Source organism: Glycine soja, chromosome 8 (assembly GCF_004193775.1).
Source record: "Glycine soja cultivar W05 chromosome 8, ASM419377v2, whole genome shotgun sequence".
Classification (NCBI taxonomy): domain Eukaryota; kingdom Viridiplantae; phylum Streptophyta; class Magnoliopsida; order Fabales; family Fabaceae; genus Glycine; species Glycine soja.
Genome location: NC_041009.1, coordinates 6,989,733 through 7,010,899, shown reverse-complemented (window position 1 = coordinate 7,010,899; position 21,167 = coordinate 6,989,733). Strand labels below are relative to the sequence as shown.

General features: G+C 33.8%; 2 protein-coding genes across 2 annotated transcripts; both read right to left on the bottom strand.

Annotated features, from left to right (window-relative positions):
- Positions 1-449: 449 nt before the first annotated feature.
- On the bottom strand, positions 450-13,359 carry LOC114421531 (sodium/hydrogen exchanger 8). The gene is made up of 23 exons (XM_028387494.1): positions 12,915-13,359; positions 11,502-11,552; positions 11,231-11,322; positions 10,503-10,580; positions 10,277-10,434; positions 9,985-10,086; positions 9,792-9,909; positions 9,473-9,525; positions 9,335-9,400; positions 8,772-8,816; positions 8,547-8,599; positions 7,702-7,886; positions 6,980-7,027; positions 6,741-6,848; positions 6,305-6,536; positions 5,662-5,964; positions 3,837-3,934; positions 3,510-3,641; positions 3,186-3,395; positions 2,896-3,102; positions 2,306-2,573; positions 1,813-2,117; positions 450-1,011 (listed from the first exon to the last, which is right to left on the bottom strand). Exons 1-23 carry the CDS (start codon positions 13,135-13,137, stop codon positions 715-717), a joined length of 3,432 nt encoding a protein of 1,143 aa, XP_028243295.1. The 5' UTR covers positions 13,138-13,359; the 3' UTR covers positions 450-714.
- A 1,475-nt stretch (positions 13,360-14,834) lies between these two features.
- LOC114421530 (probable potassium transporter 17) lies at positions 14,835-20,265 on the bottom strand. Its single transcript, XM_028387493.1, has 8 exons — positions 20,069-20,265; positions 19,735-19,963; positions 18,793-19,014; positions 18,627-18,677; positions 17,642-17,902; positions 16,769-16,821; positions 16,306-16,675; positions 14,835-15,889 (listed from the first exon to the last, which is right to left on the bottom strand). The coding sequence occupies exons 1-8, from the start codon at positions 20,201-20,203 to the stop codon at positions 15,039-15,041; spliced, it is 2,172 nt and encodes a 723-aa protein (XP_028243294.1). The 5' UTR covers positions 20,204-20,265; the 3' UTR covers positions 14,835-15,038.
- Positions 20,266-21,167: the final 902 nt, after the last annotated feature.

The following is a 21,167-nucleotide window of genomic DNA, read 5'->3' as shown; positions in this document are numbered from 1 at the left end:
TCTATCATTCTTTTAAGACTTCTTTATGTAGTATATTTTTACCCCAATTCAATATTATGTGAAGATAATTGCTATTCACACCCCATATGCTTTAAAAGAATTATTCCCAAAATACCCTTTTAACGGAAATTTACAATGAAAATGTATTTTCGATGTGGAAGATGGGGTGAAAAAGAAAAAAACACAACAAAAATATGTTTTAGTAGTATACTTTATATAAGGACTTATGGTTTCATTTTCATTTTACCTTCTATAACAAAGGATTTTTGCTTAAATAGGAGTAAGACAGAGTATGTGCATTACAAATTTAGCAAGAGACAAGAGGATTTTGCCTCAAAAGTAAGTTTGGGAAAGAACGTCATACCACATGTAAGTTTAAATATATGGGATCAGTCATACAAGCTGACGGTGAAATTAGGATGTTATACATATGATACAAGTGGGATGACTTAAATGGAGAAAAGCTTCCCAAGGGATTTGTGATTGAAGAGTGTCTACCAAACTCAAACGTATTGTATTTCTATAACAATGTTGGTACAACTTAAAAAACTTCAAGTAATAACACCCATTTCCAAATACGTTTATTGTAAATAAAATACAGCCTCGTGGTCTATTCTATACACCTATTTGTTCTAATGTACAATGTTGGTGATACAGAGGCACCATTTATTGCACAACAAACAAATAATCACAAAAGATTCTTCACCCTGAAGACTAGCGAAAAGATAGCGTGCTTGGTGAGTCAATCCTCACAATAATATCTTCTTCTTCAGCACCAGAATCATCACTTGAATTATCTCCATGGTGATGCTGTCTTCGTTCTGTGCTTTGTGAAGGTGGATTTGTAACATGTCTTGTGACCTCATGGACCTTCTTGGCAGTTGCAGCTCCTTCTGATTTGACTGAAACAAGAGGACGACCTTGATGTGACACAATGGTTGGATAGGACAAGCTATGAGGTGGTCTACCATCATTGGTTAACAAACTTCTACTCCGGGGAGGGATGTCCACCTTGAAAATGAGAATTAATTAATGGAAAAATAAAATAAAGATTAACATTTCTGCTGCAAGCCAAATAACATAATAGAAAATTAAGATTGTCAGTGAGGTACTGAGGTTTGCTTATAGTCAGTTATCTTATGGGAGCCTAGGTAAATCCACACACACCAATATGGTGTGGCATGCTTGACAAATAACATTGTCTCTTAAGTGTATGGTCAGGGATTTGATTTTCTACGTTTATGAAAAACATCTGTTGGAAGAGATTATCCTTTTAAATGAACCTCAGTACCTCGAGAAATTAGTCATAGACTCTCGGTTGAGAGACACCATGAGTTCACAAAAAAAAGAGGTAAATCCACACACTATGGTGATAGAGCTCTCACTTGATTAGAAAATCACATTATAGGTAATTTCACCTTGGGAAAATCCGTTTGACAGACTAGGCAACTCAAATTGCGATAACAATAAACTTATTTCAAGTAACTTCAATTGTGCACATATGTAATCTGTGCTACACCAGATACACAACCCGGCAAAGAGAAGGTGAAATTTAGTATGGTTGATTATGCCCCAACCACAAGTTTCAGTGCCTAATCAACCAAATACTGTTGGGGCATATATTGGCAACTAAAGCATTTAGGATGGATTTAAGCAAGAAAAATCAAATATAAGGTGGATTCTCCTTTCAAAACCCTGCAAGAAAGCTAGATTCTTTGTAGAACTAAGTAATCGATCAAATTTGGAATGTAGAATTGGAAAAAGTAAAAGATTTTTGTTCAATGAAGTTAATGTTATTCTATATTGACATACCATGCTCCCATAAATGCTCAGCTGCATTGCCCTTGCAGATAAACTATTGGTTTGTCGCCCAGCTCCTTCAGATCTCTGCTTATGGTCTTGTTTGTAGAAATGTTCAGGCCAACTCATAAGACCACTATGTTTTCGACGGAAAGATCTATGAGGATGATCCCCGGCATGTGATAACAGTGAACTTGACCTTCTAACAAGAGCAGCATCAGCCTCAGGTGCTGGAATGTCAAACAGAATTACTCTTGCTGTAGTTTCAACTAGATAACTAGATCCTTGTTGATGAATAAAACTAGCTTCCTTAGAACCTGGTTCAATTGAAAGTACAAGTTTGATCAAAATTCAAAATGATCAGGCTTCAAAGCCCAGTTATGGTATTTGCACTTGAATTCTGCCTCCTTGTGCCTTAGCATTTCCCAAACCATCCAATGGAAACTCAAGTAAACAGTATTAGACAGGGAAAAAAATATTACAGACAGCATATACGATCAGATACCTGAACTTGCCAAATTTTGGAAGCTTAGATTCCCATGTGAAGGAAGCAGGGCTGCTGGTGCTGTTACCAGTTCTTGACGACCTTGAGTTTTGACATATCCTTCTAGTAAGAGGGCAACTGAATGATGAGGAATTTCTATTGTTTCCCCTCTTATGAATATGGTCATTCGAGATCTCTCGGAATCCGCAATAAGAGTTCTTAAATCTTGCATACCCAGTTTCTCAAATATCTGAGGAAGCAATAATTTGGAAAGGAAAATAGCACTTTCCTGCAAATCAAGATAAACTTAAGAGTAAGACCATGGCCAATGATAATTGAGAGTAATTAGATCATCTACCATTTCTATGTCTTCAACAGCACCAAAAATAAACACCAAGACATATCTTTATGAACTATATTATCCTCAATAAACAGCATATCTTAAAGACGCATCTTTGAAACTAAAAAACTGAATCCCTGTTGAGCTGAAGGGACTTGATGAAATTCATAGACAATGCATGCTGGAATTTCAGAATGCAGTGACATAAGCAGTCAGAAGCCGTTAATGTCAAAGCAGTGATTGCACTAATGAACTATTAATGTAACCATACCTCCCACAGGAATTTTTCCGTCAAAGGATCTGCTTTGAGACATGATCTTATCTTATCAGCTTCAAGAAAAATGCAGAATACCACGGAATCAGTGACGACATCACAGATATATGATCTTCCAGTCAACACTTCATAAAGACCCAATGTGCTCCCATGCGTAAATGTAGGATTAAAAGAGTGCTTGGTTCTTATCATCTTGCTTTCCCACTGGATAAACAGAAATTTTCAAAAGATGCATCTTTTGTGTGTGCAATGAGAAATATGTTAAGCTTATACTGAGAATTTAATACCTTCACCACTCCATTAGAAATTAACCAAATACCATTTGATTTGGCACCTTCCTTGTACAGTGTCAAACCACGCAATTTCATCATTTCCTTGGTACAACTTGCAAGTGATTCACGAACTGAAGATGGGAGAGCACCCAACATTGGATGGATACTACTTATTTTAGGAAGCTTAACCAAAGGAGGATTTCTTAGTAGTTTCTTTAAATCAGTCTGAAAAATAAATAAATCAATTAATAGATGAACACCCAATTATAATTCATATAATATCAAACCATCAGATAACAGATAAACAGATAAACAGAAAGAATGAATATCACAAGATACCTGAACAGCATCATGGAGTTGTAGCATCTCTTTCTCTTCCAATATCCCAGCCTTCTCAAGGTTTTCAACATATTCAATTAAATGATTTAGCACTGCATATGTTGCTTGCCTTGTTTTTACAACACGCAAAACCTGAGAATTTGACATTCATGGTATTAAATAAAGAAAATTTGAGAAAAAAAGTTCATTTTAACACCACAGAAAATTGTCGCACAACAAACTGATTGAGATAAAAGACCAATCAATTTGACACTGACAGGCTTAATTAAAGTAGAATCCATTAAAACAAAAATAGAAAACATCAGAGGTCACATTTAACTAGCAAACCTGAGGGTATGTAACATTAACATCTTCTAGGAACTTCCGTGCTTCTTCTCCTTCCACAACACTTTCATTGATGACAGCAGAAGCAATATCACTGTCTCCTACAGAATTAAATGTAGAGAAAATTAATACAAATGATCCTAAATATAATATAAAAAATGTTATCTGACAAACACAAAGATTTAAAAGGAAGACAATAATTAGAAAATAGTTTTTTTTGAACGGCCAAAAATATATTAATTAGATAATAAAAGATACATAGTACCAGAGGTACTACAATAATTAGAAAATAGTGCCATGTGAGGAAGCTCTGAACCACTGATATGTGGAAAATATAGCATAAATTTTAAAAACCTGACATAAAAAAATGCACCATGAGCTGGGAAGCTCTGAATCACTGATATGTGGAAAATATAAAGTATCCATGTACATATTGCATCAAATCCAGTACATTTAAATGCATATTCATTATCCAAGAAGTATCAAATTATGTAATTTATATTTTAATTTTCACAGCTTCTGATACACCTCTAATATGGCTTAAATTGGCATGATATGGCTTGGATAATCCAGTCGCCATGCTATACAGCATAGGCTGATGGAACACCTAAGAGGAACTCAAACCCGATGGTTTATTTCAACTCTAGAGAATGGCAACCAGTGTAAAACAGTGAGAAAGTGAAACATCTTACAGCTCTGCAAGGATTTAACAGAACTAACAAAGGGGATTGGGAAAGGAGAAAACAATTCTACCGAATGCACACCCCTAAAACCAATAGATTAAAACCACAAAAAAAAATTGTAAATATGTAAAAGTATGAAACAAAAGAAGGTTACTAGTAATTATTTATTAAACTTCAAGTTTAAAATTGTCATCATTTTATATATTTATATAATTCAAATCAAATTCCAAAGGTTAGGTTGCTGCCTTGCAACTGGTGTCAAAAGGTTCTAACTGTGGGAACAGCCTCTTCACTCATGAGGGCAAGGTTGCATACATCTAACTCTGTCCAAACTACACAATGGTGGGAACCATGTGTTTGCATCTATCCTTACCATATAGGTCTAGTTCATAAGATCTTTTACATTGTTTTGAATTTGTTGAGGTTATCTGAACCAAGTGTTTGCATCTATCCTTACCATATGGGCCTAGTTCCTATAGAGCTTTTACACTGTTCTTTGAGAAGGTTATCTGAACCACGTGTTTGCATCTATCCTTACCATATGGGCATAGCTCATAAGAGCTTTTACATTGTTTTTTATTTGTTGAGAAGGTTATCTTTTCCTTTGTATTTGTTTGAATTCCTTTCTTCTCTATTAATTTGTTTTATCACTAAAACCAATAATAAACCTTTATCTAATAGCTTTAGAGCATAGGAGAATTGTCATTGACATAGTATCACAGATTCTATGAATATGGTGAAATGTTCAACCCTGTACCCCATTCTTCTAAATAAAGTTGAATTTTAACACAAGATAGGGTAGGCATGTATAACGTCCATGCTTCAAGCACAAGTGGCCTTTAAAAAAGGGGTGTGTTAAATATAAGAAAATCATGAGCCTTCACATAACAACTTAATATTTTGGCAGAGTTGGTGTTAGGGTCCAGAGAAAGATAGAGAAGCATGGATATAGAGTAGAGAGAATTGAGAAGAAAGAATGGTGCTATGACTGACAATGATATTAAAAAAAAAAAAAGTTAACACAGCTAGTAAGGACAGAAAACAAAATGGAAAAGATATGAAGTAAAAAGAAATAAAAGTTGAAAACTGGGATTATTATTATTAAGATAAAGAGAAATAGGCAAACTAATGAGATAGACTCATACCTATGAAGTCATGTAATTGTTGTCGGGCAATTCTGTGAGCTCGAAGAAATGCAGCACAAATATAACATGCAGATTCCAACCTTTCCACGGTGAAATACGTAACTAACTTCGGTGGGAACATACTGGACTGTAGAAATTTATAGTAATTCGGGAAATGGACGTTAGATTTTAAACCTTTCCAGTCACATAGAGGCTGAGATGAAGCCAAATCTACTGCTTCCTCGACAGATAGCATTAGGATATTAGCTGTTGTTTGAGAAATTCTTCCTTCATCAAGCATCTCCCAGTAAGCAGCTTGTACACCTAATATGAGCAATAAGTTCTCAAATTAGGCATGATATTGATATAATCGAACCCTACCCTTCATTGCAACTGTGCATGCTACAAAACTGAAGGTGAAAAAATATTTTTACAGATTCCATAGTGTCTTATGATGATGTGTCTTTCCTTTACTTTAACCTAAATTAATGAACTGTAAAAATTTAGAATGTTTGAAGCAGTTAATCAAACAGAAACACAAGGTACAGACCTGATGAGGTTCCTCCTGCTGTAAAAACTAAGAATTGACAGTTTGACACAAATAATGAAATACTATTAAGTTACACAACTCTAAGGACTGAAACAAATGTAAAAGTTCCCATACCATTCAGAAGGCGTACTCGTATGTCTTTCAAATTCATAGGATCTAGGTTACTATCATTTTCAGGTGCTCCATGAGGGTGAACACATTCACCTTCAATGTCATTTAAACAGGAGATATATCTCTTCACTGTGGGCCAGTCAGCAGGCCCAAGCTCCTCATCATCTCCAAGTTCACCAAAAGCCTCCAATGCCTTGTTCAACATTTCATACTTTGTGAAGTTAAGGATCCGTCTCTGTTATTACGTAAACAAAACACAAGGGCCAGACCAAATATAAGTCAGAAAGAAGAGAAACAGGTGATGTAGAGATATTTTCATTTGGAATCAATTTACAAGCATTTATACAACATTAGGGAACTACAAATATGAGATATCAAAACATTTTGTCTCTCAAAACAAGAACATAAGTTGAACATAGAAGATCAGAAGAACCCTGACCTTAGCAGCTGACAATTTATCCATGCCAAGGTAGTGTAAAATGAATTGTGTGGTTGAACCATTTATTATAAGTGTTAAAAACACAGTTCCACCAGTGAAGAAAACAAACTGCACAAGTAAAAACAATAGAGTCAGTTCATAAAGACAATTAAGATATCAAGGATTTCTGGGTTGCAATGACCTTACATAATTTTAGAAGAGTCATGCATTTGAAACTAATCAAAAATTGAAAAGCATACCAGTGTTCCTGTCTCTGGAGTCAATTCAGATGATTTGCCACCCGAACGCTAAACCAACCAAAAATTTAAAAGATTAAACTAGGAAATGTGAACATGAATATCACAAGAGATATTTCTGATTTGCAGACCAAACAAACTTGATCTCGTGATAAGGATAATCTCAGAATTTGGGCTTAAAGCCTGAGTCTACCCCACAAAACTAGCTTGTAAGGTGAAGACTGCCCAAGCTTTATAAGCTCTCTTTAAGCCATATCTCTAGTCAATGTGGGGCTAAACCACCACCCTTGATTGCAGCCCCTAAACAGGCCGCAACTAAGGTGGGCTAGGGTGACCACAATTTAGGGAACTTTCAAACACATAAGGACAACTGCTAATTTCTGTCACATTTTCCAGTAGCAAGTATTCCTTTTTCTTCTACAAATCCTAATGTATTGGGAAGATGAATATATCTCATTATTCCTATTCCATTATCAGTTATAATTTATGACTGTTATCATTGCTTTTTAGCTTTGATTAGTTAGTTTCATTGCTTGGTTAAAGGAGTTTAACTTATGGCCCTTTCTCTTTTTAAGTTCCCTTAAAATAAAAGCTCTTCCTTTTATCAGAAAAAAATCTTAACAGCACCTATCTCACTTGTAAACAATGATAAGGTACAATGTCCGGGAAGAATTATATCAATAAGGAGCACTATAAATATGCATCATTAGTCAATGAATACTTGCCTTAACTGATAAGGAAAGTGCCAAGGCAACTGCGCCTCGCAGTCCTGACCAGATGAGAATAATAGCTTCTTTCCAATCCAAACCATATCCAAAATATCTTAGAAAGGGAAATAATGCTCCGACTACAATGCACCGGGACACTTGAACATATGCATAGAGAAGCAAGAGGTGGGTCCATGATGTTCCTAAAACAGACCCAATACTTTGCAGTCACTCTTTTAAACTTCACAAACATGAGTGCTTAAACAACATAAAAAGGCAAGCGATATTGGCAAGAGCTTCTAGAAAATGTAAGCATATCAAAGCATTGAAATTAAGTTATTGCTGCTTCTTTGAGAAGAACATAATCATCATAGTTATTTCTTTCCAACTTTCATAGGCCTCTCTCATTGAATAAGGTTTGTTACTAGAGGGAAACCAAGAAGTAAAACACAAATTATTTATCAATTTCAATCCTGAGATTAAAATCCTTATAACATGAGAAGATGTGTGCAAGAGCTCTCATGCACAGTAACATTATGGAAGACATAGTCCAAGGATATATGATTAAAAGGTAAAAATTTGAAGAAATTCTACCATTTTTATTTTGAACTGCATGGGCTTGCCAATTCCCCCCTCCCAATAACTCGTAGATACAAAATATGAAATACAGCTTTCTTCAGCATAATTAAAATTCATCAGCAAAGTAATACAAGATTGCAATGAACTCCCATTATTTTCATGTACTTGCATTCAATATACTTCATGGTACAGATTTTCCCAATTAAACAAAAACTAAGAATATAATCCATGGCATAGTGCAAAAAATAAGAGAATATATAAAGTGATTCTTCAAGTAAAACTACCATGATAGAAAACATTTTCGTCACCAAGTATTCCTTCAGCTATAACAACTCCACTGCAAAAAGATATAAGAAACTATTAATGAAAGTGATATACTAGTAAGATTGTCCTACATTTGTTCAACCAGAAAACATATTTTCTATTTTTTTTTAACACAGATGCATTAAAAGCCTGTTTCACAAGTTATGTCAATAGATTATGATTGAAGATTCCAACTAAGCTCTTACCTCAAAATGAAAATTAAGGTATTAGCAATATAAGCGATCATTTCCCTGGAGAAAAATAAATAAAGGATTAAAACACAATTACATTTTGACTACAAAATATAAATACAGAAAATGAGGAGATTTCATATGGAAAATCTAAGGTGTGACCTTGTTGCAGCAACAAGGCATACAATGATTAACTGTTTTAGGCTTTTGGCTTAGAGTCAGATTTTTTGTTTTCTTGTGTCTTTATAGAGATAGTAATAAGACAAAAAAAACAAAAAGAGACAGACAGGACAAACAGACATGAATTGTAATTACAGTTATTATGATACAGTGTATAGGACCCTTAGATGAAGCATTAGATGAAACAAAACACACAAAGAGACTAGAACCCTTGAACTGTAAGAATATCCAGGGAGAGGGAGGGGAGCCAATAAAATATATCTTTAATGTTCCACATAGAACTAAAAATCCCTTTCTTTTATTGCCATTATATTGAGTGCAACACTGGAAATTAAAAAAAAGAAAACTCATACAATGATTTTAATTTATATACACAAGGACAAGTAAAAAAGGCATACCAAAAGTGATGTAAGCTTTGTTGACTTTCACCCTTAAAAGCTGTTCTTGCAAATGCAGAATAGAACCTGTAGAAAGATTTGAATAACTAGATTTCCAAAATGGGTAATAGACATTTTTTTTACTAAAGGTCAACTTACATTCCCAAAGACATCACCGTCAAGACACCAGAAACACCTGAACCCTCCTGAGCCTGCAAAAGATTTTGACCATCCATTTATCTGTGCTCAAGATTGAAGTAATTCAAAATAACACCCAAGAACAAAAACCAAATATGGTCATACAATTTCAATAGAATCTCTCATCTTAAGGTTATAATCTCTCATCTTACCACAAGACATCCAAGAAATTAGGATTATAATACCAAAAACCAATACATCCTACTTGTGTAAGTATTCAAAATACAAATATAATCTCTAAATTTACTAAAAGATGATTTCAAGTTTGAAGGGTACTTACAGTGAAATAAGCAATGTAGCTAACAGCAAATGTTAGAGCAATCTCAATCACTGTATCATTAAAAATAAACCCAAGCCACAAAACAGATGCAATCCCAAAAGCAAGACCCATTCCTACACTGGACCAAGCAAACAGTCACATGAGCAAAGATAATTTTCACCACTAGTGCAACAAAGAAGAAGGTGAAACCTACGCTCCAAGTGAGACTTGTGCTAGAAATTTGATTATAGCAACCCAATTGAAGGTCTCTCCAAGAACCATCCGATAGAAAAGAGTATAAACCACAATAGCAGTCCTGGACAAGAATGAAGAATAATTTTTTTCAAAAAATAAAATACATTTAAAAAACCATCACATGCAGAAACAGTAATTCTACACATTCAAGGCTTTGAGCCACTTCTTAGAACCTAGATTCATTTGGCAAAACAGAAATTCATTTGAAGAGTAGATGTTAGTTAAAGAAGAGCAAAGGATACTAAAAATACCCATCATTCATCAAGGATTCCCCTTCAATTATCGTGCTTAGCTTTTTGCTGGCACCAAGATCTTTCAACAAAGCCACAACAGCAACAGGATCAGTAGCACTCAGAAGTCCTCCAAGCAACAGTGATGTTTTCCAACTCCAGTTGTACGGAAAAGTAAGCTGTATTGTGACAAATGAGCTATAATCGTATAACAAACAATGAAATCTAAACACATCGATTCCCGTACCTTTAAAACAACTCCTAGACAAACAGTAGAAAGCGCAACACCAGGGCCAGCTAGTAAGATCATTTGTGCAAGACACCTCTGCATTCAGTCCAAAATACATATTGTGATGCAACATCAGGCATCTTATAAATAATAGTCAATGGCTTATATTTTTATAAAAAAAACATCATGTCTGCTCCCTGTTTAGCAGTGTTAAATGCTAGCTATGTCTGATCTTGTTGATTTAATTTCTTCATCTTTCATTTGGGAATACTGATAATTGTATGAAATAGAGTTATTTAGTCTCCTTTTGTGCATTAAAGATTTCAAAATAATTGATATTTGACTTAGAATTGTTAGTTTCTAGCACAGTTTTCATGTTGGTCTCCTTTAGTTTATATGGCTTCTTGGTTAGATTTTGCACGGCATTTGGATTATTTTGTTCAAGTTTCACACTATTGGTGATGCTTAATTGTGAACATGTTGGCAGCTGGGGCTTTGTGGAATTTAGAAAGCAGACAAACACAACAGCATACATCTAGAAAAGTCACCAAAGCAAACAAAAATTACTAATAAGTAGGCAAGAATTTATATACTGAATATGCATACCAAATTGAATGGGCCTGCACACAATAATGCAAGAATATGCCAATGCTTGCATGCATATATTAGATAGAACTATCATAACAGAAAGGCAACATCACTTTATAACTCAAATTGTACTCATAGAAGAATCCAAGAAAAGAAACCTTAATTTGGTGAACTTCCATTAAGAATGAGCTCTCAAAAAGGAGAGCAGGAAGAAAAACAGCTAAAAGAAGATCTGGATCAATCTCTGACCCTGCATATTAAAAATATCAATCACTTCAATTGTTTTTAAACAAGAACCAGTGAAGATCAAAGCTTCTTAGGTTGAAACACATCCAAAGCTGTACAATGAAAAAAGCCTTTTCCTTCTTTTCTTTTATTGGCAAGTACATAATTTTCAAAATAACTGGAATAAAAATTGAACAAACTTACAAATACGAATTCCATCCCCAATCTTTCCCAGCCGATGATGAGTACCATATTCTGTTTAGAAATTCACCATTAACGAGTCAAGTAAATAATTAATAATTAAAAATTAAATAAATGGAATATGTTCTATAAATGTTAAATAAACAAAAGCCTATATAGTATGGAAACGCAAAAAAGGGCTGTCACATAGATTGGCAGGTAATAGTTTTCCATCTCTGAGAAAACTAGGAAATGCCAATTTCTTTGGAATATTTTCCATTCCCAGGATTTGAACTGGGAAGTGCAACATTTTCCAATAGTAGGGAAGTTTTCACAGACACAAGTAATGTCTAATGTGACAAAGAATGAGGCAAAACTATAAATAGAAATGATAATCAACATGGAACAAGTATAATACTTTCTGCAAAACCTATCCATGTTTGGTATAATAGCAAGTTTTATGTTGGATGTGAGGGCCTAACACAACCTTCCTCCTTTGCCCAGGCTTGGGACCAGCTATGAAAAACATGGGCGGTGTTGAGAAAACTTATGCCTAAAGAAAAAATGCTGACAACATTTTCCAAGTCTTTGAAGTCTAATCTATGAATATAACTATGATACTTTTAAGGGTGTGAGCATTAGCTTAGATGGTTATGAATATAACCAGTTTAAACAATAAGAGACAGTAAATTCCAAAAGGATTCTATGAAAATATCAAGTCTAATCTATATTGAATTCCCATGGTTATTTATTTTGAAATTTGATTTCCAATATATCTTGATCTTCTGAAATATGTTTGATGTATGCATGCGTCCTTGGTTGGAACTTCAAAAAAGAAGCTCAAAACGATCAGATTAGAATAAAACAAATGATGTATATATAGAATCAAGAAATTATGAAAGATCCACTATAAACTATTCATTTCCTATTTTGGATTTTGATCAAACAGTAGATTATATATAAAAAAGGAGAAAAGAGAAATCCGTTTCCTATTCACTTCCCTTTGCTTTCAAATATCCTTTTTGCCTCTCCAAACATGGTGAAATAATGCCACCACGGCATGATGTTGGTATAGGAATATGATTGGGATCGAAAAACAAAAACAAAAGACAAAAAAACATTTTTTCAACATCCCAGTTCGTTTAAATTTGATCCTTATTGTTTGACTAAAACGAGAAAGTTGAGGAGTTCAGAGGGTGTGTATCAAAATTTCTCCTTTCAGTTTCTGTTCTTATATAGAAAGTCAACACTTCCAGATGCCTTTTGACACTAAAAAATCCGCCTTTTTCCTTGCTCTTAAACCGTAATCACATCAAACCCAGCTATAGAAATCCACAAGGCTAAGTGGTTCATTCTAGAAAGTAAACCATCAATATTAACAATAACAGTAATAGCAATAATATGATGAAAAAGAGAAGGGTAGGGAAGGAATAGGACCTATGGATCCAAGTGCAATGCCAAGAATGAGTAAGGCAACAGTATAAGGGACTCTGGTCCCACGCAAGAGGTGCCTACAAGCAATCCCCAGAGCCAAACTCAGACCAAAGAAGATCACTGCATCTGATGGATTGGAATTCTCCTCTGATGAAGAAGAAGCAGCAGAGACAACAGAAAGTGAAATGGAAAGAGAAAGGTGTTGTTGTTGTTGTTCTTCCTCCATTTGCAGCAGTAGTAATCAGAGATGGAACAGGGAAGTTGGTATTATCAGGTTCAGGTGTTTGGATCAACAAGAGACTGAGACACGTGCAATAGAGAAAGCGAAGGATGCGGCAACATTTTGTTGTTTTTTGAGTGTTGGAATCTAGCTCCTGGATGAACAGTGGTAACGTCCTACGCGACAAAACAAAAAACAAAGCAGCGGTGATTGAGCGTTCGTTGACTAGAACCGTTCAGAACTCAGATGGCTACTTGTACTATCAGACAGATTTTTTTTAAAACTTCTTATCAAAATAAGTGTAATATTTGGAAAAAAGTTATCATATAATAAATATCATATTTGATTTTTAATATAACATTAATTATTATTTTACATTAATACTTAATAAGTGCTCTTTTAATTTTTTTTAATACAATATTAAGCTTATTAATTTTGTAAAAAAAATCATAATGTTTATAAAATAATACTTATTTTAATATATATAGACTATTTTTTTTTTCATTTTCCTCCTTGCAATAAGTTGCAAATCCTAGGTTGGGGACCATAATCAATTAATAATACCACTTTAGTAATTGGAATTTTAAATGTTCTCCTTACAGTACTACTTAATATGAATTAAAATAAGAGAAAAAGAATTATACTGTGTAAAAAAAATTATACCATTATTCAATCTCAACTTAAGATTGTTTACTTTTATAATAATTATTTTAAAAGTTACATAAAAAATAATTTATAATAATATAAAACTATTTTATAACATCAGCATAATCATTAAATTCTTAAACTAAATATCATTTTACAAAGTCAAGGATAAAAACAAGTTTTCAAATTTCATAAAAAGTCAAGGAAAAAATATATTAAAAGTCAAAATAATAATAATAAAATTTTATTAGGATTCGTGTTAACTTTCATGTCAAGATAATGTTACATGAAAGTGAATATTATCTAATATTATCTTGAGTCAAGCATAAAATTTTGTTATTCTTGACGGTCGGTTGTTTGTGTTGTGGCCGTCTTAAGCATCATAATCTCTCAAATATATGATACCACTCAAGCATGTTATCATTCATGCACCACATGTTACATGTTTCATCAAACTTTATTTGCAAAGCAACAACACTCTTTTTTTGCAAAGCAACTTTGTGCATAAGCTATCTTGGCCTTGCAATTGCACTTAGGCCAAAGTAATTCATCCCCACTTATACTAAAGAGGATGCAAATAATTAATTTCCGTCTACATTGATGATGCAAATAAATCACTATCAACACATGTTAGAGTATTGTTATTTTGAAAATAGAATAACCTATCCTATACGTAATTCCTGCCATAAATTAAAATAATTTGTTACTATTAACGGGAAAAGAGCCGAACTCTATTTTGACGTATCAAAATTACTAAATTAAGCTAGACTAAACTAGGGAGTAAGCTCTGGACCTGCTCGTGGATAAATGGGTGGTAAACTTTTTCAACACTAGTCTCCTTAATTTTTACAAAAAACGAAATTGACACAAGAACATGCTAAGGCTTTTGTAAGAAAATAAATCTCTTCATAGGACTGCAGCACTAGTTTCTACACATAGAACATGTTATTAGATTCATTTTTATCAAATAAATGTTTTTGAATTTAAAATAATTAACTAAAATAGTCACTAACAACATAATTGTTTTTATCCACTTGATTAATCTTTACTTTGGTTAATTATCTTAAACTGAAATGTGTATATAAGAAAAGAGTAATTCTGCTATTTTTGTTTCTGTCAAAACAATCACAACTTGAGCAGTTTACATGAATATGATTTAGCCTATTTGCAGGATCTTTGTTGATACAGGAAACCTATTGCTCTTGTTTATTTTTTACCCTCTCTAATGTTCGTATGTATGAGCAAGTGAAACTACTGAATCTTCAAGCCTCGTATAGCATTCCAACTTCAATCCGTTGTTGTGGTGGAACCCCTAGAGCAGGCAAGGCAGATCTACAGTTATTGTGCATGACTTCATAAAATCTAAGCACAAATTTATCAAACCAGCCACAGTTCAGGCCAATGTAAAATTTTGTCTTTCCACGAACATGAACTACCCCTGCACACCTTGCCTCTTCTAAGTATGAAGTCTCTTCAATCTCTCGAGAATTAGATGAAAGCTTGTCAGGAGAGTTCTGTATATGTTGTGTCAAACTAGTGATGACTTGATTAACAAAATGATCTCCTTCTAAATTTAAAGCATCTGCATAGCCATACTGAATCACACAGCAATATACACCTTCGAGATTCGATTTCTTGATGACAATCCTCTCATGTGGAGCAACCTTGGGGACTAACAAATATCTAAGAGTAGTGAATATTGTGACCTTGTGAAGGGATTTCATGTTCTTTATGTAGTGTCCAAGAATAGGAGTTAGGCCTTCTTGAATGTTGGTATAAAAGAAGCATAGCCCAGGAACCCTTTGAACACTGCGGTCAGCTAAAAGCTCTTCAAGTCTCTCAAAGGTTATCTTGTGGGTTAACTCATAATCAATCTTTCTTTGTCTACCATAAAACCAACCAAACATGATGAAAGCAAGGATAAGTGATATGGCAAAAGGAATCCATCCACCTTCAGCAAATTTAGTGAAAACGGCACTGACATAAACCCCTTCCATCACAAAAAATACAACAAAGTATAGGGCAACCAGTATAGCAGGAGTCCTCCATATCATGATCATCACCAATGTGAGTAATATAGTGGTGATAAGCATAACTATGCTCACAACAACACCTGCAATAAATGTTATACCACTATCAGAAAATTGCAAAGACTGCTGGTAGATACTAAATAGTTCCAATTACTAAATAGAAGCAAGTCTAAGGCCACCATATGATATGGCCAAAGCTATATATCTATTTGTAGAGATATGAAACTGTTACAGTTGATAAAAAATTTATGATTGAGAAAACTGCCCGAATATTGATTACAGAATAGCTTGTTTACCCCCCATTTATTATACTTAGACCTACTTGTAACTCACAAAATCATCTATAATGTATCATTGATTAATTTCAAATTCAAAACGGGTGACCCAAAAACTGTTGGAGTAGTTCATGATGTGAATAAAATGGGAATCTTTTTTCTTAATCAGGTGGTTACTATTTAAGGCTATGTAAGCAAACAAATGGCATTAGAAACAGACATACCAAAAGCATTTCCAATATCTTTTCCATCTCCAAAAATAAGTATCACAGCAACACAAAGGATCATCAGGATGTAGTTCACTTCAGGGGAGTAAACCTCTCCTTCTTTGTTATTAGATGTGTGGACAACCTTAACACGAGGAAAATAATCCAGCACTACAGATTGCTTGATTACAGAAAAGGTAGCTGATATTAAGGACTGGCTAGCAACAACTGCAGCAGAAGTGGCAATGACAAAGATAGGCCAGTAAACTGAAGTTGGTATAAATTTGTAGAAGCCGTCATCATGATCATTGGGATGCTTGATCAGGTATGCTGTCTGTCCCGCATAAGTCAGAACTAAAGATGGGTAGATTGTGAATAGAAAAGCTATCTGTTACCAAAATAACAAAAGAAGAAAAGAAGATAAGATAATAACCAGCTGGAAAAAAAAAACGACCTTGAAAGACAGACCAAAAAATTAAACCTGAATGGACTTCTGATTGAAATGACCAAGATCAGCAAACATTGCCTCAGAACCTGTCAAAGAGAAGAAATTAAGCACATACAGAAAAAACATGTACTGTGATATGTAAGCATATCCATTTAAAGAAAGGTGAATCTTCCCATGCCGTTTGAAAGTAATCAAACTTTAAAACTAAGAGATCAATGTATTTATATTAGAAGTCAGAACAACAAATAAACTAGCTTGTTCTTCTAAAGAATCTTCCCACCATCAAGTGTTTGGACATGTTCTAGTAGCTCCCTAAGGTTATCAAATCGTGATTCAAATTTTGAATCACCAAGCTGATTTTTGAATCATGAGTTTTACATTTATTGAATCTTATTATGAATTGTATATTATATTAATTTGTAAGATTCATGACATAATGGAAAATACCTAGAAATATATCATATAAATGAAGTGATCAAGTAGAGTGCATTCGGTAGCATTCCTTTTCATTTAGCAGTTTAAGCTTATTTGACTTATCAATTTCTCTGATGACAATTGCTGAAGGAAAAGCAAAATGAAAAGAAAATTAATGAAGAGAATTGTGTAATTAGTATCAATATGGAATTGCACTGTTTCATACATGTACCCATTTGCAATTCATTACATGATACAAAATGTTGGCTTGCCAAATAGTGCAATCCTAACAACTGTGCCAAGATTCTCTTTTGCACAATTCTCATGTAGCAACATTATCTAGCCCATAATCTTCACCTACTGCAAGTACTAGAATATAGCACGAGGACTTATAATATGATTTGACAGGGAAACTAAGGGTTCCTTCTGAGATAAATTCATCACTTTTATGTCCATCAAAGTATATCATGTACAAAGAGATAAGATACATACCTGTAATGCAAAGGACAGTACCACCAAGTAAAAGCCAGCCAGATTTTCCATTTCTCCAAAAGAAACGGAATATATAGTGGGGAGATAAAGCCTTAAATATGCTAGGATAATGGTGTATGATGCTGTAAATTCCTACAAGTGGGGTACTCAGCGTCCATGCACCCATTATTGGAGAAAAGAGGAAACTAACACGGGATGTGCCAAACTTTTGCAACAAGAACAGAACGATCAAAACAATTGCAGAGAGTGTTTCCACTAGCGCTGCAGCAGCATATGCAAAAAACAGAAATTAGAATGTTATAAACCAGAAGAGTGAATTGTATACTCAGACCAACTCTAAATATGCCTTATGATAAGGGGAAAAAAAGCTTCCTTTGATGGTTTTATTAGTTTTAACGTACCTTCTTTACTTATCAAACAGCTTCATCATATAAATTGTTACTCAAATCATTAAATTATTCATGATAGACTTCAAGAAGCACGTAATCGCAGTTTACAGTAACCCTAAACACTTAGGAGTTCATCTTGTTTAAGCTCAACATAATCAGAGCAACTGAGCAAGAAAGTCCACCTCCTATTTTGTGAAGGACATAGTATCCGATAGGATAATGAAAGTCAAACAAGGTATAAACAATATTTCCATATCTCTTCTTATACTGCAATATTCATATGTTTTGTCTTTGAATTATGTAAGTATTAGTTTATTCTGCTGCTTGCATCTGATTAAATTAAGGCTTTTGTTAACATTATCTTAAGTAACTAAAAGTGGAAAGTTTTTAATTAGGAAACGAATCATTCATTACATCATAAATACCATACTTTAGTAAATTCCATTCCTCCCTAAAAAAAAAACTGCCACCTTTCGTTGTTTAAAATAACAAAAGCATCAAATTAACCATGTTCAATAAGGTTGACAGTTTCCATAAATGGAAGCGGAAAAATCTCAGGGTCACAGTAAAACCATAATACGAACTCCAAAACTTACTTTTGCTAACTGAAGGAAAAGGTGCTCTTAGTCCATCCATTGCTGACAACACTGAAAACAAACAAATCAAGCAAAGTTGAATAAAACCATTTCAGAGAGACAAAAAAGGCATCGAACTTTTCTGAAAGGTGGCAAAAAAGGAAGAAAAAAAAGCCTGTCACCAAACCTGAAATTGCAGGCGTAAGTATACCATCACCAATAAGCATGCAAGTACCCAACATAGCAACAAAGAGCAAGAGCCTACGAGCAACCACGCTTGTTTGGAAGAATCTGGCAAGCAAAGTACTCTTTTGGACGTCCTTAGTTGTGTTCAAACCAACATGCTTGGAGGGCAGGATCCCAATATTGACATGCCTACAAAGCAATGAGTACAAGGCAAAAGTCCCACCTGCGATTGAATCAGATTCAGTGTCATTGTGAATAAGCCATTTGGGGATTGAATCAGATTCCACGAAATAGAAAGTAACGAATTTGTAGAAGTGTGTATTTAGGTTTGGGGTTGAAGAATTGCAAAATTGATTTTGAATGAAATTGATTCAAGTGTTTGCCTTAGCATCAGAGACTGACGTTTAAGAGAAATTCACATCAAACACTAGGACGCTTTGCGGATCCACTAGCGTGTTTGGTTTCACATTTCAGATGTAATTTTTGGGAGCTAATAGTTATAGCTTTCACATTCCCAACTTGATTCCTCCATTTTCAATGACTTTCCAAACATGCTAGACATTTATGAGAAATTCATGCCAAATATAACGCAAAAGCAACTATTAGTTGCTTCGCAGATCCACGTCCAACAATAACAAATGTGTCACCAAACATATTAATTTTAGTTCAAATTGATTTTAAAGTGAAGTGATTTGTGTTGGAATGTTTTCATTCTAAAACCAAGTTAGTAACAAAATTCAGCATAAAGTTTTTAATTCAAAGTAAATACTACTAAAGTTACTTCGATTCAGTGTCAGTTCTGACTCAGAATCAATTCTTCGAGACCAAGCAAGTAAACACGTAACTTCAACTTACGCTAACTAGTATTTCAACGTGATTTTGAATGATCCAACATGAATCTAAAGAGAAAGAAAGTAGTAGTAGTAATAGCAGTAGTTAGTACCTTCACCGTGGTCATCAGCTCTAATGGCAACGTTGGCGTACTTGACAACCCCAATGAGAGTAAGAGTCCAAAACATGATGCTGTAGATGCCCAGATAGTCATCTTCAGTAGGAGACTTGAGTGGCATTGAAGGGTACACGTAAAGGGGTGATGTCACAAGTCCTCCAAACACCACTCCAAGAGTCTTGTACGCAAGAACCAAACTGCCCCTTCTTTCCTTCCCATGCTCCTGCACCTCACCAACATCATCGAACATGTTATGTTAGTTATTGTTGTTCATGAAACTATTTACTGGTCAGTGAAACTGAAACTGAAGTTACAATATATAACCAACCTGATGCTGTTGTTGTTGTTGTTGAGGGGGAAATGCATCGTTGGTTGGGTGAAACCGGCGAGCGTCGGGAGCAGAGTCGCCGTTGACGTGGACGACGACGTCGTTAGAGCAAGGGAGGTGGACACGGCTTTCCATTGATTGGCCCTCGTGCTGTGTGAGTAGACACACAAAGCAGACCCTGACCAACCCCACTGCCAGTAGTAACTACTTTTATAGACAGAGATTCACTTGATTAGGAAATTCAAAACACTATTTAAGTAAAGTAATTAAGGATAAAGTATGTAATGTTAGGAATTAATGAAAAAAATTAAGGATTGATATTATAACATATTTATGATTGATTATATATGTACTTCCTGGTTTCTAATTATAAAACAACTTCAACTCATTCACGGAAAAAATACTGATTTAGTTAATTGCATTACATATATTAATTATTTGATCTATTATTTTAAAATTATTTTTTTTATATTTCTATTCATTTAATTTATTATAATTAATATTTGGAAATAGAATAATTAAATAAAAATATGTAAAAAAGTTAATATATCTAGAAATTATAAAAATGGATAAACAAATTTTTGAAAATAATTTTATAATTAGAAATTGAAAGAGTATATAGTATTGTTAGTGACTTTTTTTTTATTAATTATGTGTTCAATATATATTAGCTTAAACGTAAAAAAAAAGGAAGAATAGTCACTTTGGATAAAGAGTGTAATAATTGTCCTTTGAGTTTTTTTAAATTTTAATATTTTTAAAAGACATGAATGATAATGAGTCTGTTTGGATAAGTCATTAGTATTTTTGACATTTTTTCTACTAGAAATATAAATCATTTTTTAGTAAATAAACTCTTAAAAATATTTCTAACCTTAGATTCAAACAGGTTCTATGAATTATATTTTAGGACCAAAATAACTATTTATTCATACATAAAAAATGTTAACATTGTGAATCAATTATATAGAATTGTTTCAACTTATTTAATTCTCTTCTAAAATTCTCTTTTCAAATATGTAATATAGTAACATAATTAGAACTCAATTCAAGATTATTGGTTAAGCCGAAACAATCTCATATTATTGATCCATGCCTT

Coding starts and splice junctions, on each gene's coding strand:
- LOC114421531 (XM_028387494.1), bottom strand. CDS start 13,137: ATGGAGGAAGAACAACAACAACAACACCTTTCTCTTTCCATTTCACTT. Junction 10,087..10,276: donor GAATCCTTGATGAATGATGG/GTATTTTTAGTA, acceptor ATTCTTGTCCAG/GACTGCTATTGTGGTTTATA. Junction 8,817..9,334: donor CAAAGCTTACATCACTTTTG/GTATGCCTTTTT, acceptor ATTTTTCTCCAG/GGAAATGATCGCTTATATTG.
- LOC114421530 (XM_028387493.1), bottom strand. CDS start 20,203: ATGGAAAGCCGTGTCCACCTCCCTTGCTCTAACGACGTCGTCGTCCAC. Junction 19,015..19,734: donor AGCTGATGACCACGGTGAAG/GTACTAACTACT, acceptor ATTCAATCGCAG/GTGGGACTTTTGCCTTGTAC. Junction 17,903..18,626: donor TTTTCCTTCAGTTAGCAAAA/GTAAGTTTTGGA, acceptor ATGCTGCTGCAG/CGCTAGTGGAAACACTCTCT.